The sequence below is a fragment of the Loxodonta africana genome, chromosome 13 (assembly GCF_030014295.1).
Source record: "Loxodonta africana isolate mLoxAfr1 chromosome 13, mLoxAfr1.hap2, whole genome shotgun sequence".
Classification (NCBI taxonomy): Eukaryota; Metazoa; Chordata; class Mammalia; order Proboscidea; family Elephantidae; genus Loxodonta; species Loxodonta africana.
The window spans coordinates 76,260,239-76,277,394 of record NC_087354.1 but is presented as its reverse complement, the minus strand read 5'-3'; the positions used below and the strand labels follow the sequence as shown (position 1 = coordinate 76,277,394).

At 43.9% G+C, this 17,156-nt stretch overlaps 2 protein-coding genes across 31 annotated transcripts in view; one reads left to right on the top strand and one right to left on the bottom strand.

The window, feature by feature from the left end:
- The window catches only part of LOC111752668 (collagen alpha-1(VII) chain-like), a 74,533-nt gene extending 59,698 nt beyond the window's left edge, over positions 1 to 14,835 (top strand). For 10 of the 22 annotated variants that reach the window (XM_064267616.1, XM_064267614.1, XM_064267611.1 and 7 more), the window contains 2 exons: positions 5 to 4,882; positions 7,540 to 14,835. The gene's annotated coding sequence lies outside the window, so the exon portion shown is untranslated. The remainder of the gene's footprint in view (positions 1 to 4; positions 4,883 to 7,539) is intronic. The other 12 variants (XM_064267619.1, XM_064267615.1, XM_064267612.1 and 9 more) reach the window with 7 other exon arrangements.
- TMEM131L (transmembrane 131 like) overlaps positions 1 to 17,156 on the bottom strand; it is a 190,461-nt gene that overhangs the window by 4,545 nt on the left and 168,760 nt on the right. For 8 of the 9 annotated variants that reach the window (XM_010597187.3, XM_064267591.1, XM_064267588.1 and 5 more), the window contains 5 exons: positions 15,043 to 15,167; positions 12,212 to 12,375; positions 10,337 to 10,522; positions 9,849 to 9,927; positions 8,914 to 8,996 (listed from right to left, as the gene is read on the bottom strand). In XM_010597187.3, the coding sequence (XP_010595489.1) occupies positions 8,914 to 8,996; positions 9,849 to 9,927; positions 10,337 to 10,522; positions 12,212 to 12,375; positions 15,043 to 15,167 (637 nt within the window). Of the gene's footprint in view, positions 1 to 8,913; positions 8,997 to 9,848; positions 9,928 to 10,336; positions 10,523 to 11,888; positions 11,995 to 12,211; positions 12,376 to 15,042; positions 15,168 to 17,156 lie in introns of those variants that run through there. The other variant, XM_064267593.1, reaches the window with a different exon arrangement.

Sequence of the window (17,156 nt, the reverse complement as noted above, 5' to 3'; positions counted from 1 at the left end):
GAAGGTATACAACTCGTCTCCAGACTGGAATTACAAGATCAGTTCACTCAATACATATACGACGGCTACTTTACACAAGAAGAGCCCTGGTGCCGCAGTGGTTAAGTGCCCAGCTGCGAACCAACAGGTCAGCAGTTTGAATCCACCAGCCGCTCTTCAGAAATCCTATGGGGCAGTTCTACTCTGTCCTCTATGGTCACTATGAGTCAGAACTGACTCAATGGCATTGAGTTTGGTTTGGTTTTTTTTTTTTTTTTTTTTTGGTTTTCTGCAAGAAGGGACCGTTAGAGATACCAAGAATACAGCAGCGAACAGCTTTACATTCAAGCAAGCAGAAACAAACAACAATAAAAAGTATATACAGCATGACAGATGGTGGTTAAGTGCCATAACTGTCACAGCAATCTTAAACAGGGCAGTCAAAGGCCTCACTTAGGTAACATCTGATTAAAGATGTGAAGAGGTAAGGAAGTGAGCCAAGAGGGTGCCAGAAAAGTGTTCCAGGCTGTGGGAACCTACTGCAAAGGCCCTGGAGTGCACCAGGGGAAGGCTAGTAGGAGAGAGGCCACAGAGCTGACTGGGAGCCAGAACATACAGGGCCTCATGGGCCACTTGAAGGACGCTGGCATTTCCTCTGAATCAGTTGGGAAGCCACTGAAAGGTTCTAAGCAGGTTTTCTCACGTTTCTGTACATCCTGCAGGCAGAGGCATTGACTGCTGTTGTTCTGAACTGTCTTTTCAAGGGCGTTTGTTAAGCAAAAGCCTTGGGAAGTATAGTGTCTCCCTTTGGAGCAAAAGGCAGACATGCTCACTGCTCATTCTAAAAGATCTGAGTTCCCTAAGCCTAGCGTTCATTTGTAATGCAACCCAGGTATCTACCTAGGTAGCTGGACCTATTCCAGTTGCCCTCGCAACACCTGGAGGCAGAGGAAGCTGAGGAAATATGCTAGTGCTCATGCTGCTGGCTCGACGGCCGTTCTCAGCTTCAGGTGAAAAAGCGACAGCTCTCCCTCTGGGGGAACTCCATCCTGCACTCTGCCGCCTGAAGCAGAGCTGCTGACTCAGCGGGGCCCCCGGCTCACTGAGGATCCTGCTCAATGCGCAGGCCTAGTCTGCTGACGGTTTGGCTAAGCTGAAACCTAACGGTGTCCGCTGGGCTGCTGCGGCTGTCCAGCTCAGTGCCAGCCGTGCAGAACTAAGAATGGATGTGGTCGCTCTGCTCAGTGGGCGGAACTCAGGACTGTTCTGGCCACTCCTCCCCATGGTGAACCTCGTTATGTTTTCACAAATTCTTGGGTTGTCGCCAAAGGCCTAGATGTTTGGTCTGCCACTTGGGAAACTATAGGCTGGCAAATTGAAGACACTTCTCTTTGGGGCTGTGAAATGTGGAAACAAATCAGGGCTTCTAATTAAATCTCCTGAGTCACTCAGATAAAGGTCTCTGGTAAAGGCCCTTTCTTTGATAAGACCAGCTGGAATTCAGCTGCTGGTCGAGTCTGTACCACCCAGATGGTCACCATTACTGTCTGGACTCATCATTGTACCGGACACAACAACACTTTCCGCACCACAGAGGGGGCATAAAGTAAAGGACTGTATGTTTCCGATGTAAAGGCTACCACTGCCCACCAGACTTGTGACTCCTGCCAAAAACTGACCTGGCTGTCTCATGGAGGGGGAGGCCACATGACACAGGACATTGCTACTGCCCAGTCCTGGCACAGTGACTAGACTGGACCTTTAACCCCCTCTCCAGGCTACCTACGGTGCTTCACTGCAGATACATTTTTAGGTTGCAGTGTTGCTGTTCTAGCCCAACCAGCCAACTCTGGCCACACCACTGTGGCCACTTGAAAATAATATGTATCATGCTTCGCTTCTTGTTTTCTTTTACTTTCCAGACCAAAAGAGACTCAACAGTGAGCTAACAGTCAAGTTATTCAATGGACCTGTCGCACTTCCTACTATCCACAGGCATCTGGTATTGCTGAGCATTAGAAGAGCCTCCTCCAAAATTAACCCTAAAAATTTCTCATTCTACCTCTTCTGGTCTACATACCTTGCTAGGGCACTTTGGTCACTAAGTACAGCTGTCCCCAAAAAGGGATCTTTTCCTTTCAGTTGCTTCTTGGATAATGATCAGGACCGAAGGGGAGGGAGTGAGTGTGAGAGTGTGCGTGTGTGTGTGTATTGGGGAAAGAGGCTATATATCCCCATTCTGAACATTCAGAATTCCACCCTGACTATTCTTGCCCTCAACAGTAATCCCAGGCCAACCCTGACTGAGACATGGGTGTCAGCACAGGCAAGAAGGCCAGGTGGATTCAGACTTAATTTTGAGTCAGCTGCCTGGTTTCTCTTGCTGGTTTGACATGGTGGCACATCATAAGGAGAACAAGCACCTGGATGAGTACACTGCTCGCTGAGTCACCCTACAATGGCCACTCTGGCTTAAGTGGGTGACATAATGGGACTCTGTAAGTTTTATAAAAATATGCTCAACCCTCTTTCATCTGACTCTTTCAGACAAAAAGTCTGAGTAATAAGATAACTTCAAATATTTAAGGAAACACCACGTAGCCTTCAAGTGACTGTGGCCATCCTTCCAAAATGAGTCTACCCTTGGTTACTTGGGTTTCCTTCCCAGAGAGACAGCTAATTTGTTATTTATGCATATTTTGCAGGCAATTATCCCTGTGATAGGATTCATCCAATTAGAAGGACTGGGAGGCATTCAGGTCAACCTCAACTCACAGGCCAGGGTTGTTATGGATGAGAAAATTGTCCTAGACTTTTTCTTTGTGGGCCAAGGTGGAATTGCTATGCAATCATTCGTACATCCTGCTCTACCTGGATTAATGGCTCTGGCCAAATAGAAAGATCAATACAGAAACCTGACAAGAAAGTCACCTGACTGTTCTAAAATAGATCCTGAGGGTCATACGATCTGTTCAGCTTGTTTGGTCTGAGACTCTATGGGGCATGGTTGAGGTAAACATTGCAGGGTGGCCTCATCTTGTTGGTTGAAATCCTATTGATAGGCGCTTAAATTAAATGCAGTATGAGCCAAATTGAACAGATCCGGTCCCAACCCTGTTGGTCAGATTAATCAAGAATTGATGACTGAGTGGTATATTTATGAGAAAAACTACCATGAGCCAAGACTATGTAGAAACAAGGGGTGTATACTGCTGAGACAATTCTCTATGGGTTACTTACATTTCTGAACTTCTTACAAGCAAAAGTACTGACTTTGTTCCAAACTATTTTTCCAAGGATGACTGTTGAGTAAAATGTCAGAAGATAGAAATAGCGTCTCCCTCTGAAGCAAAGGGCAAGTTTGATTAATGTTTAGCATAATAAAAGTCATGTCTCCTGCTCATTATAAAAAACATTTGGGTTCCTACACTCAGGGTTCCTTTCCTATAGTACAACCCACTGCATGTATAGGCAGCTACTGAGGCCCACCTGCATTGCCCCACGGTACTGGGGTCAAGGGGAATTGACACGAACATGCTGATGTTCACGCAGCTTACTGTGCTAAAAGTTCTTTGTCTCTGGCCCAGGAGTCTCTTGTCTTCTGCCAGGATCTACAAAATTGTGGCAGGCTAATTTGTTAGCATACGAATAGGGTAAAATCTCAGACTGTTCACAGTTTTTGACAGTAATGTGATTTGGCATGATTTATCATGATCACTTTGGATGTTGTGTTAAAAGCAGATTATAAGGTGGGGTTCGAGCAGAAGAGGGAGACCTGTTAGGAAGTTATTGTGATAACCCAAGCGAGAGATAACGATGGCTTAGACCAGGGTCATTTTGGAGGAGGTGGTAAGAAGTGATCAGATTGTGGATATATTTGGAAGGTAGAAGGCTAACAGAAGGAGGCAACAGATTGGATATGGGGTCAAGAAAAAAAAAGTCAAGGATAATGCTTAGACTTTTGGCCTCAGCAATTAGAAAGAGTGAATAAGAAGACTGTAAGAAGAGAAGGTTTGAAGATGATTAAGCATTCAGTTTGGGACATCAAATCAGCAGTTGGCTGTATGACATTGGAGTTGAAGAGAGAGGCCCAGGCTGAAGATATAAATTTGCGGGTTGTCAGAAAGTAGGTGAGATTTAAAGCTTTGAAACTGGAAGAGATAACCAGGGAAGTCTGCACAGAAAAGAGCACCAAAAATTGCACTCTGGGGTGCACTAATGTTATGAGAGGTGGGGGAGCTGAGAAGGAACTGAACTGGGACCCCTAAGGTTTCCCAGCAAGAACAGAATGTCTAATGTCTATAATTAACATAGAGATTGAAGACGGAGAACTGATTACGGGACTTAACGATGTGGAAAGCACTGGGGACCCAGACAGGTGCTGTGTCAGTGGAGTGGTGGTGTCAAAACGAGATTAGGGTGGTTTCAACAAAGAATGTGGGGAAAGGAACCTGAATCAGAAAGCACAGACAATTCTAAGGAATTCCTCTAAACAGGAGCAGAGCAACAGAGCTGAGAAGTAGGTCAAGAAAGAGCTGGAGAAGTAGGTCACAAAAGAGGATTTGCGCCGAGGGTTTTGTTTTGTTTAAATATGAGAGGTATTACAGTACATGTGTATGCTGATGGGAATGAGCCCTTAAGAGAAAAACTGATACTGAAGGAGGGACAGGAAATTTCCTGAAACAATGTCCTTGGAGAGGAGGGTTGTATAGGAAACTGGACAGGTTACAACAGAGAGCAGAGAGCAGCACAACAGCGACAGGTGGGTCAACAGGGCAGAGGGAGCGCTCTGGAGGTTTCTAGTTGCTTCTCTTTTTCAGAAAACAGGAAGCAAGATCAACTAAGAGAGGCAACGGGACAGGAGGCATTGGAAGTATGAAGCTAGAGGAGGAGAGTAGGACAGGTCAGTAGAGGGGCCCATGCGAATTTTTTAAAAACCCTGTGGTTGAGTCTGTTTCCAACTCATAGTGACTCTGTAGGACAGAGTACACCTTCCCCATAGGGTTTCCAAGGCTATAGTCTTTATGAAAGCTGACTGCCATGTCTTTCTCCTATGGAAGGGCTGCTGGGTTTAAACCACCAATCTTCTGGATAGCATTCCAGTGCTTAACCACTGTGCCACCAGGGCTCCATCATACAAAGTTAAACCAAAAAAAAAAAAAAAACCCATTGCTGTCCAGTCAATTCTGACTAATAGCGATCCTATAAGACGGGTTTCCAAGGAGCGCCTGGTGGATTTGAACTAACGACCTTTTGGTTAGCGGCCATAGGTCTTAACCACTATACCACCCGGGTTTCCTCATGCTAAGTTAGGGGTAATGAATTTAGAAAGACCAGTCAGTATGTTTGTTTACTATATGTTGTTCTCCAGCTTCACTTATCTACTACAGAGAAACAGGCAGAGTAGATGCTGAACTAGGTAAAACCACGGTTGTGGTCTTACTAGGTAAATGCGACAAAGGGAGAGGAGTCAAGGAAGTGATTACAAAAATGATTGGGGAATTCAAGCTGGGCAGGTATCAAAGTACACTGTTGTTGTTGTTATTAGATGCTGTCAAGTCGGTTCCGACTCACAGCAACCCTGTGTACACTATGAAACACTGCCCGGTCCTGCACCATCCTCACAATCTTTGCTATGTTTGAGCCCACTGTTGCAGCCACTGTGTCAATCCATTCCATTGAGGGTCTTCCTCTTTCTCTCCTGTCTTTTTAATGACCTTTTGCCTTCTTCATCCGTGATGTCCTTGATGTCATCCCACAGCTCATCTAGTCTTCTGTCATTAGCATTCTATGTGTCAAATGTATTCTTGAGATGGTCTCTAAATTCAGTTGGGATATACTCAAGGTCGTACTTTGGCGCTTGTAGACTTTTTCTAATTTTCTTCAGCTTCAACTTGAACTTGCATATGAACAATAGATGGTCTATTCCACAGTCAGCTCCTGGCCTTGTTCTCAATGATCGAGCTTCTCCATCATTTCTTTCTATAGATGTAGTCAATTTGATTCCTGTATATTCCCTCAGGCCATGTCCATGTGTATTAAACCCAATGCCGTCAAGTGGATTCTGACTCATAGCAATCCTATAGGACAGAGTAGAACTGCCCCATAGAGTTTCCAAGGAGCACCTGGTAGATTCGAACTACTGATATCTTGGTTAGCAGCCGTAGCTCTTAACCACTATGCCGCCAGGGTTTCTATGTGTATAGTCATTTATGTTGGTGAAAGAAGGTATCTGCAGTAAGTCGATGGTCTTGCAAAATTCTATCATGCGATCTTCCATATCATTTCTATCAACAAGACCGTGTTTTCCAACTACCGATCCTTCTTTGCTTCCAACTTCTCCATTCAAATCACCAGTAGTTATCAATGCATTTTGATTGCATGTCTGATCAATTTCAGACTGCAGAAGTTGCTAAAAATCTTCAATTTCTTTATCTTTGACTTAGTGGTTGGTATGTAAATGTGAATATTAGTTGTATTTACTGGTCCTCCTTAGCTGTATTTACTAGGCGTATGGATATTATTCTATCACTGAAAGCACTGTACTTCAGGATAGGTCTTGAAATGTTTATTTTGAGGATGAATGCAACGCCATTCCTCTTCAATTAGTCATTCCCAGCATAGAAGACCACATGATTGTCTGATTCAGAATGGCCAATACCAGTCCATTTCAGCTCACTAATGCCTGGAATATTGATCTTTACGTGTTCCCCTTCATTTCTGACAGCTTTCAATTTTCTTACATTTATGCTTTGTACATTGTAAGTTCTGATTATTAATGCATGTTTGTGGCTATCTCTTCTCATTTTGAGTCGTGCTACATCAGTAAATGAAGGTCCCAAAAGCTTTACTTAAGCCATTGTTAAGGTCTACTCTACTGTGAGGAGAGAGCTCTCCCCCAGTCTTAAAACTAGGGAATCAAAATAAGGATATGGCAAATAAAAGGCATTTTAAACACACACAAAAAACATGAATTGGGACACTACACCAAAAAAAGCCAAACCTGTTGCCATCGGGTTGATTCCAACTCACAGTGACCCTGCTCCACGGACTTTCCAAGGAGCGGCTGATGGATTTGAACTACCAACCTTTTGGTTAGCAGCCGAGCTCTTAACCAGTACACCACCAGGGCTCCTGAGACACTAGCTTATGTAAAATTGTCTTTCTAACTACCAACAAAAACAAAAAGAAATGTTAAATCAAATACTTTCTCTTTTTCCCCATTATTCACTAAATTATATTTCTTCTCTATTATGTCAAAGAAAAATCTTGCCTTAGCAAATTACTGATTACTGCATTTGAGAATTCTTATTGAAAAACACTTATTTTACCGGACTAGTAAACAGATGGAGCCCTGGCTGAAGTTGTCAAGGATTTCATTTTAGTTGGATCTGCAATCAATGCCCATGGAAGTAGCACTCAAGAAATCAAAGGATATATTTATTGCACTGGGCAAATCTGCTGCAAAGGACCTCTTTTAAGCATTCAAAAGCAAAGATGTCACTTTGAAAACTAAGGTATGCCTGACCCAAGTTTTTTTTTTTTTCTGTGCATGCAAAGGCTGGACAATAAGTAAGGAAGACCAAAGGAGAACTGACGCCTTTGAATTATGGTGTTGGTGAAGAATAGTCAATATATCAGGGACTGCAAGAAGAACGAACAGCTCTGTCTTGGAAGAGGTACAGCCAGAATGCTCCTTAGAAGCGAGGAAAGCAAGATTTCATCTCACGTGCTTTGGACATGTTATCAGGTGGGATCAATCCCTGGAGAAGGAAATCATGCTTGGTAAAGTAGAGGGTCAGGGAAAAAGAGGAAAACCCTCCACGAGATGGACTGACACAGTGGCTGCAACAATGGGCTCAAACATAGCAAGGACTGTGAGGACAGCACAAGACTGGGCAGTGTTTCATTCTGTTGTACACAGGGTCGTTATGAGTCAGAACTGACTCAACAGCACCTAAAAACAACAACAGTAAATAGATCCAACTCACAAATAGTTTATTTCCATTGATAATTTGAAAGCATGCCCAAAATTTATCTATGGAACAACAAATATGCTTTATGTTTTCAAAGAAAATGCTCTGAAGTGTTCAGCAGTTTTTAAATCCAGCATTAATATGTACGCACAAAAGCAAAAGTATTCAAGCTAAACGCTGCCATGAAGAGTACAAATCAGGCTTATCCTACCACAGTTCCTGACCCTAATTAGGCAGGAGAGAGGAGCTAGAATAACATAGTAAACGAAAGACAAGGACAAAGAGAGAGAGAGAGAAAGAGGAGAAAAGGAGAAAAAAAAATGAGGGAGAACTAGAGTTAACCTTCCATCAGGGAGCCCCAGGAGTGGGGTTTCCTTCTGACCCACTCCATTTCTGCACTCCTAGGTCACTGTCTTCACCCATCTGGCAGAAGGTCCAAGGGACCTCGGCTCTGGGTCTCAGCCCTAGTGCAGCAGCAAGGCTAGTCACCCAGGCAGCTAAGGCAGAATTAACAGGCTTCTAGGACAAGGTGAGTTTGAGGAGGAAGAGGAGAGGGCCAGGAACATGGAGGCAGGCATGCTCTCCACCCTGGCCTCCACTCTCGTGGGCTGTGCCATTGCCATTCCATTTTCCTTTCTCACTGCAGACTAGGCAAGGTGACTAAAGGCGTGGTAGTCCCCTTTAAAAGGGCTCCGGGAGTGTATCCAAGCCACAGAGCACCCTGTGCCTCTGCTACAAGCAGGGAGCTCAGTACCCCTGCAATGTCTAGAGGCAGAAGGGTCAGCAAGGCTTCTGAGGAGATCAGTTCCAAGGGCAGGTAGCCCCATGATGCGTGGAAGTCTCACGACAAGGCTTAGAGCAGGCAGTACCGAGAGAACGGCCCTGTCACCCAATCTACTCTTTCTTCTCACACTCACTGGCCACGGCTGGTGTCTGTCGTGAGACGAATACACCTCACCTTCATTTTCCTCAACACCTGCAGGTGCGTCAGGGAGGCTGGGACAGGAAGTCTCTGCATACTGTGGGAGAGCGTGCATGTCTCTGTGGAGAAAGTGAGAAAATGAGGACCTAAGAATTTTTTCCTCTGTGCAAGGAAACAGTCAAATTGTATAAACCACATCTGACTGAGTTTTTACATTAGTTCTTCCCCCGAGACCATGTGTTATTAAGCCCATGAAGGCAACTGTAAGAAAGGGGTCGCAGAATATGCAATTCCCAAGATCTAGCAAAGTCTAAAAACAAAAAAAATTTCACTGAGGCAATGTGTAGTTTCATATCTGCCTCTCCTCAGTTGGCAGCAATTTTTAATGCCTACTCACTTTCTAACCCCTAACGAAACAGTTCACAGGGGGCTTACATTGTATATTAGCTGTTTCCTTCTTCACAAACTCGCCAATTTAATCCTGTCTTCCTGGCCTCTTACAACATGCCAGGCACCTAAGAAACCTAGTTACATTTCTCACTCTGAAGCTCTCTCCTTCTTGCTCACCCAACTCTTCTCCCGCAGAAAACATCACAGTGGAATTGTAAGCATGTGAGGATCTACGAGGTTCTTGCAAAATGTTCTAAATCACCAATGCTCAGTTTTATCTCAGCTCCTAGCAAAGGGCAGATTATTCCCAACTTTATAATAGCTGGTTTCTTCTTTCAGAAATTAGGTATTTTCTAACCTAACTCTAGCGCTGGAAAGACACGGAACGACAGCAGAGACACCTGGAAGGATCACTCTTTCTGAGCTATTTTAGTAAGGGCAGATTTACTTTCTTGCATCCTCAAAAACAAAAAGTTTTCATTTTTCCACCCTGCAGAACCAAGTACAAAGAAAAAAACACAATGGCTGACAGAAGAAACAGCACATCAAGCTACTGTAAAAGTGCAACCGTCAAAACTTACATGGGATTGCAGATGTTGTGAGAAAGGCTGAAGGAGATGGGAGCTTCAGAAGGAAAATCATTCTGTGAAACACAGTCTCCTGCGTTAAAAACACACCATCACAAGTTTTTACAGGTGTAATTCTACTCTACGTATTCTGTATTAAAATCCATGGATTATTAATGTCATTAACCCGTAATGAGGGATTTATTTCTCACAATAAACTGGCATTTGCACAATCAGTAATTTAATTTTTAAAAGCCCTCTTATAATTTATCTTTCCATGGAAAACTTAATGAAACTCAACATTTAAATTTACGGATTTGGATTAATACTACATTATGGAAAGGCGCCTATTCTGAGGGGGCCGAGGGGAGCCTGCCCTGATGGGGGCCGTAGGGAGCCTCTCTGGGTGCTGGAAGGCAGATCCAGACCTTATACTGGGTACAGGAGGGAGAGCAAAAAGGCAGGGTGGTTCCAGAGCCCCTGGGCTCGTGCTCACTACTCACCGGCAGGAAGGAAGTGCTGAGGGCCCACCGCAGGCTTCTTGTCCCCGTCAGAGCTGCTGGTGCTGCTCCAGCTCCCCCAGCTGCCCCGGCTGGCGCGCACGCTCCCTGAAGAGCTGCCACAGTCTGAGCTAGAATCTGAGCAGAACTTTTCCACACGTTTCTTCTCAGGCTTCCGGTAGTAATCCTCTAGGGAAAGAAAGAAAGAAAAGCTGACTCCACACAGAGAAGGCACAGGTCACTTACATAATTTTTAACTCTACGCATTTCTATGCATTTCTAACAAAAGGAAAAAAAAAAAAAAGGAGAGAGGCAAAATTACAAAGACAAGATCCACCTTCAGAGTCTCTGATCTCTGCCTATTAACAGTAGGCACTACTAGTGGGGGGTGAGCATATACCTACTCTGCCTATGGGGTGGGCAATTAAACGTGTTTAGGGTTAAGATAAACCAAAAAACCAAACCAAACCCATTGCCTTCAAGTCAATTCCGACTCATAGTTACCCTATAGGACAGAGTAGAACTGCCCCATAGGGTTTCCAAGGAGTGGCTGGTGGAGTCAAACTGCCGATCTTTTCATTAGCAGCCGTAGCTCTTAACCACTGCGCCAGCAGGGCTCTGGGGTTAAGGGTTACTAATTATAACCTCATTCTAAAAATATTTCTGGAAATGGCAAACACTTCTATCAAACTAAAACTATTCTGTGGGACTGGAGGTTTGAGGGCAATTTTCCTGTCTGTTACTAAGATGTTCACTGAGAGATTCAAAACGTTTTATGTGTGGGTGGAACCTCCAGCAAGACCAAAAAGCAACACATGTGTCGAGGGAATGAAAAAGAAAGGACAGAGATAGAAACCAGTTAACTGTGTGCATGAATATTGGGGAGGGGAATGTCTGGGGAAAATGGGTGTTGGGAGGATCATAACCTCCCCGCAGTCCCACATGCACAGCCAGCTTCAGTGGTCCTTCTGCCTCCTGCTATCCTCTGCCCTATCCCAGACCTAGCATTCAGTGCTCCTTTACCTCCCTCTCCCAGGGACGCTGCCCAGCAGCCCTCGGATGGGGCAGCATCTGGAACGACCTGGCTCAGGTGTGAGGGTGGCACTCTTCTCACCTGGCTATTCCCCCACTCCCCTTTCACCCAGGGTCCTGTCTAGAGGAAGCAACCATTGCTCCTGGCAGCAATACGCATGAGGATCCTCGGAAATGGCAGACTTTAGGGGAGGCAGGGGTGCTACCAGGATCTTTTCAATCACCTCATATGCATGCAAAACTAGACAACGAAAAAAAAGAAAACAGAAGAATTGATGCATTTGAATTGTGGTATTGGCAAAGAATATCGAATATGCTGTGGACTGCCAGAAGAATGAAAAATCAGTCTTAGAAGAAATACAACCAGAAAGTTCCCTAGAAGCAAAGATGGCAAGACTTCAGTTAGCTTATTCTGGACACATAATCAGGAAAGACCAATTGCTAGAAAAGGACATCATGGTTGATAAAGCGGAGGGTTCGCGAAGATGAGGGAGGCCCTTGATGAGATGGATTGATACAGTGGCCCAAACAGTGGACTCAAACGTGGATCATGAAGACAGTCCAGGACCAGGCGACATCTCATTCTGCTATACGTAAGGTACAGCCACGTGTCGATGCCAACCTGTCGACTAACAACACAGGGTGTGATGTGAGAGCCTGCCCAGGCTCAAAAGAATCTTAGTTTTCTGGTCTCATCCTCACAGCTTTCCACTCGCGCTTTAGTAAGCTAAGTTGCCAGTAAAGTGGTAATGTCATTAAAACCCCATTTTTCTCACACTGAATACTTCCCTGAGGAAACAAAAACTGCAAAAGAGGCACCATTCACAGCTCCCTGTAATTACCTACCTGCCTCTCCCTGTGCAGCAGGTAAGCTTCCAATTTGAGCGTCTGTTTTACAAACCTCCCCGGTGTTTTCTTGTATACGCCAGTTTCTTATATCCATGTCACTGCTCAGCTCAGACCTTCCAAATTCACTGCACACAAGCTTTAATTCACTCCGTTCAGAAGGCCTGGAATAGCCACAAAGAAAACACATCCATATTTCATCAGGCATGCATGTATACTTCTTCTCCATGAGGCTTATTAGAGGTGAGAAGATAGATCTGGGACAACTTGGGGGCCTCTTCTTTTTGGGTCTGGTGGGAGGATATGATGAGTTAGGGAGGATAGCAATAAAAAAAAAAAAAAAGATTTTGCTGTTTAAGAACTAGAATTAACTTAGAGGTCATTTAATCTATGTTCTTATTTTACAATCAGATGAGCAGTGCTCCAAAAGGTTCTATGAGTCACTCAAGGCCAACTGATAAGTGGCAGGAGGCTCAGTACCTGATCCTAGGACCCTTGAATGGTTTTCTTTTCTTGTTTTTCAATGTAAAATATGATTTTCAATAGATAAACTTGTTCTTTGGTGTCTGGGAGAAGGTATTCCGTATGAATTTAAATTTTCTCCTTCATTCCTTTAACAAACACTTTTTGAGTTACAAAAGGTGCAGGGGCTACAAAGAAGAATCAAGTTCGTCCCCCAAGAAGCTGACAGTTGAATAATAATACCTCTCTTCTTAGACTGAGGAGCTCTGGTGGTGTGGTGGTTAAGAGATCAGCTGCTCACCAAAAGGTCGGCAGTCTGAATCCACCAGCCGCTCCTCGGAAACCCCATGGGGCAGTTCTGCTCTGTCCTACAGGGCCGCTGAGTCGGAATTGACTGGACGGCAAGGGATTTGACTTTGGATTTTATTAGACTGAACTCCTTGAGGGAAGAATGTTAATAAAATTTCCTAAGTGGCAATACAGAAATGTGTAGAGAATAGCTAGATTATTTCACACGGTCTAATTTTAGTATCTACTGTTAGGTTTGCCAGATGATTCTACCAGCTTGTGGTCAAGGTGAAAAGGGTATACAAACAGAAATAAAAGCCAGGTGGCCAGGCAATCCAACACCAACAAGCCACTGGGTAAGCAGCATCTTCTCAAAACATTAGGATGAGCTGCAAGCCACTTTTTTAACAACTTAATTATTTCTTCAGCATGTCAGAGTCACGTCAGAAATCTGCTTTTAAAAATATTCTGTGACATTTAATTGGTCCACTTTGTTTTTCTATCTTTCTCTATGCACATATCAGGAAATTGTAATACTTTAAAGTGACCTCACAGTTAATCGCGTTTTAATGAAAACACATGTAGAAGAATACAACCTGGCCTGACTTTTTTACTCAGAGCTGGGTCTAGAATTAGAACTTGAAGAAACCTTGGAGCTGCCTAACAGGTCTCCAGTAGACAGCATGTGAGAACTGCTGGAGCTTATCACAATGCTGCACCATGGGGCCCAAGCTCAGGGCTGCCACTCAGGGGCCGAGGACACACGCTATACACAAACACATCTGTGCCCCCAAGGCAGGCGGTCCTTCCAACCACATGTGAAGCTGCACCAAGGTGGAACCCTTTCCCCATATGAAACTGAAACTGCTAGAGAAAAATTCAACAGAAACAAACTTAAATACCTAGCTGAGCTCCTAAGGGAGAGAAGTCCCCAGATGCCAGAGCTCAAAGGCAGAATAAAGCCAGAGTGGTGAGGACAGAGGGGTTACTGGAGAAGGAATAAGCTTTAATGCCCAGGGGTAGAGTTTTAAGCCTGCTCAAGAGCAGCCATGTACAGCAGTCTGGGGGCTGGAAATGAGTATCCTACATAAATGGGGGCTCTGGAAGGTGGCAAGGGGGACCTGAAAAGCCCCACCACCAGCCCAGGGCAGAAGGAGTAGGGGAATGCATCTCTGCTGAAGGCTCTGCACGTGGGTGCTGGGGGGGGAGTCACAAGTGTGACATAAGAAATTAAAACTCAGACATGACACCACCCGGGTTGATGTGCAGTCAGAATGTACACGCTACTGACCTGGTCAGAAAAACCCCCAAGTGAGAAATTTATATAAAATGTGACTCAAAAGAATCCTTTTTCAACCCTGGCACTAAGGGATTCTCACACGAACACTGTCCAGCTCCTTCACTTTACCGAGAAGAAAATGGAGGCTCAGAAAGATTGTCTCAAGTCCAAAGGAGAGTGTCAACTGCCTGGGTTCCCACTGTGGCTCTGCCCCTCACAAACTCTGTGGCTCTGCCCCTCACAAACTCTGTGGCTTTAAGCAAATCATTACTATCTAGGAGCCTCAATTTCTACAGCTCTAAGAACCTACCTTCTTCAGGACTAAGCTGCGGGTTACGTACGTGGTGACTATTACTATTGCCCCAGACTGCCCAGACGGGTTGGGGGCCGAGCTGAGGATAGAACGCCTGCCTGTGCCCAGGCGTTTTCCTTAGCACCTGCTCCCCCGGCCAGAGAGACCAGTTACAGACACATCTGCACTTTACCAGCAGAATGGAAGTCTTGGCGTGGAGTGACGCCTTAGGCTTTTTCCCTAAAGCCTTTTATAGTTTTTAGCATTTTACAAAGACCAAAAAAAAAAAAAAAAACCCAAAAATCTTCATGCTAAAGTATTTAACAAAATAAAAAACATAATTAAGAAAAGGTATTCATTTTAAGAATATACTTTCATCTCAAAATACAAACATCTACAATTTCATATTGTCTGCACACCAACACGAAAGAAATAAGATTAAAAGAGTTAACTCCAAAATTAAGAAAGTGAAGAACATCACCTTTTAAAGGGATTGTAAGTATTACATACCTTGAGACCTGAGCAACACCCCTTTTCTTGTTTTTTCTACATGTTCGATTTTTACTCCAATTTAAATTTTGTAAAATTCCTTCCTTTTTCTCCTGAAGCTTCTTCTTCCTATAAGGATCTTCTTGCTAAAGAGGAAAAAGAAATCTTTTAGTGGTTTAAACTGATTAAACATAAATAAAAGCCTCTCTGGGTTTTTTTTGAACTTTTGAAGACCAGCTCCATGTGAAGTCAGAACTTGCCAGTACTGGTGAAAACTGAGACGTATGTTTCTCAATCTCTAGTTTGTTTTCATTTCCCTCCTTTTCTATATCTCCTCCCTCATCTCTGCAAAAAGAGAAGGGGTAAAAAAAAAAAGGTTGCCTTTAAAGTTCCTAGGGGGCTAAAAAGGAAAAACATCTGCTAGCAATTTACGGTCAACTTGCTGTTAAATTCAGCAGCAATAAATCCTGCAGCCTTCGCCAGTAAATTTGGCTTGTGCAACTCACATGAAATCTACTTAAGAAAAATCAGGTAAAAACCCAATTTAGGAATAATATGTATATTTGTTTTTATTTGTTTATGGATGACCTTGAGGAGAACAACCAAATCTTCACAGAATACTTTAAACTAGTTTAAGTAATTTTGGGGTAAATAAGAATATGCTTGATTTTTTTTTAAATGTGGCTCTGAAAAACTTAATTCAGCATGAGTTACATATAAATTACATACATGTGTAAATTATACATTACCATATATATGTACATATATGGAGCCCTGGTGGCACAGTGGTTACGAGCTCAGCTGCTAACCTAAAGGGTGCCAGTTCGAATCTACCAGGCACTCCTTGGCAACCCTATGGGGCAGCTCTATTCTGTCCTATAGGGTCGCTATGAGTCAGAATCAACTTGACGACACTTGGTTTGGTTTTTTTGGATGTATACATATAAAAATTATATACATAATTTTGGGGACTTTTTCCTATTTTAAGTATTGGGCATGGCCTATTGTTCACAGGCTCAAGGGGGTCAACCTGCTGTTAACTTTAGCAGCAGTAAATCCTCCAACCTTCACCTGTTCATCTGGTTTGTGCAACTTACATGAAATACCACTAAAGAAAAATAAGGTAACAACTCAAAATTTTAAAATCAAAAATTTAAAACAGCTCATTGTTTAGGAAGCACTGAGTTTCTGTTTATGGTGATGAAAAATTTGGCAACGGGTACTGGTAATGGTTGCAGACAACATGACTGATGTAACTGGCGTCCGTGAATTGTAAGCAGAATAAATGTTGAACTGGCAAACACGTTATCTGTATTTTACGATTAAAAAAAAGAGCTCAAGTCTTCAAGGTCTTCTAATACTTGTTCTTTCTCCTCCTTCCACCATTCTGCTCCCAGAAGCAGAAGCCTTATCTGCAGGTGGGAGGTGGTGGAGGCTCAGCCGAGACCCTATGGCTTGAAAAGCCCATCTCCTCCGTGTGTGAGGTCCTTTCAGCAGGTGGATGCCTCCTCCAGTGACACACAGAAGCACATCCCCTAGTCCAAGGAGTCCTCCTCCTAGTGAACCTTGCTGTTGTTGTCAGTTGCCATCAAGTCAGTTCTGACTCATGTGCAAAGCAGAACTGCTCCACAGGGTTTTTAAGGCTGTGACCTTTTGGAAACAGGTCACCAGGCCTTTCTTCCTAGGCTCTTCTGGATGGGTTCAACCCACAAACTTTCAGCTAGCAGTCGAGCACTTAATTGTTTGCACCACCCAGGGACTTACTGAACCTCAGGTTGCACATTTTGTGCAGGGCAAAGATGAGCTCATTTTTGACTAACTCTTTTTCAGAAGGTTGGTCCAGAAATGAGAGTAGGAATCCATGAGGCTCTAATATACACTCAACAGAATGACTTTGAAGAGGAAAAATAAAAGGTTTTAGATGCCTACATGTTATATCTGTGTGTGTGTGTCGTTGCCGATGAGTCAACTCCGACTCATAACGACCCTAAAGGACAGAGTAGAATTACCCCGTAGGGTTTCCAAGGCTGTAATCTTTACAGAAGCCGACTGCCACTTCTTCCTCCCACGGAACAGCTGGTAGGTTCAGACTGCTGATCTTCTGGTTAGCAGTCAAGTGCTTAACCACTGCGCCA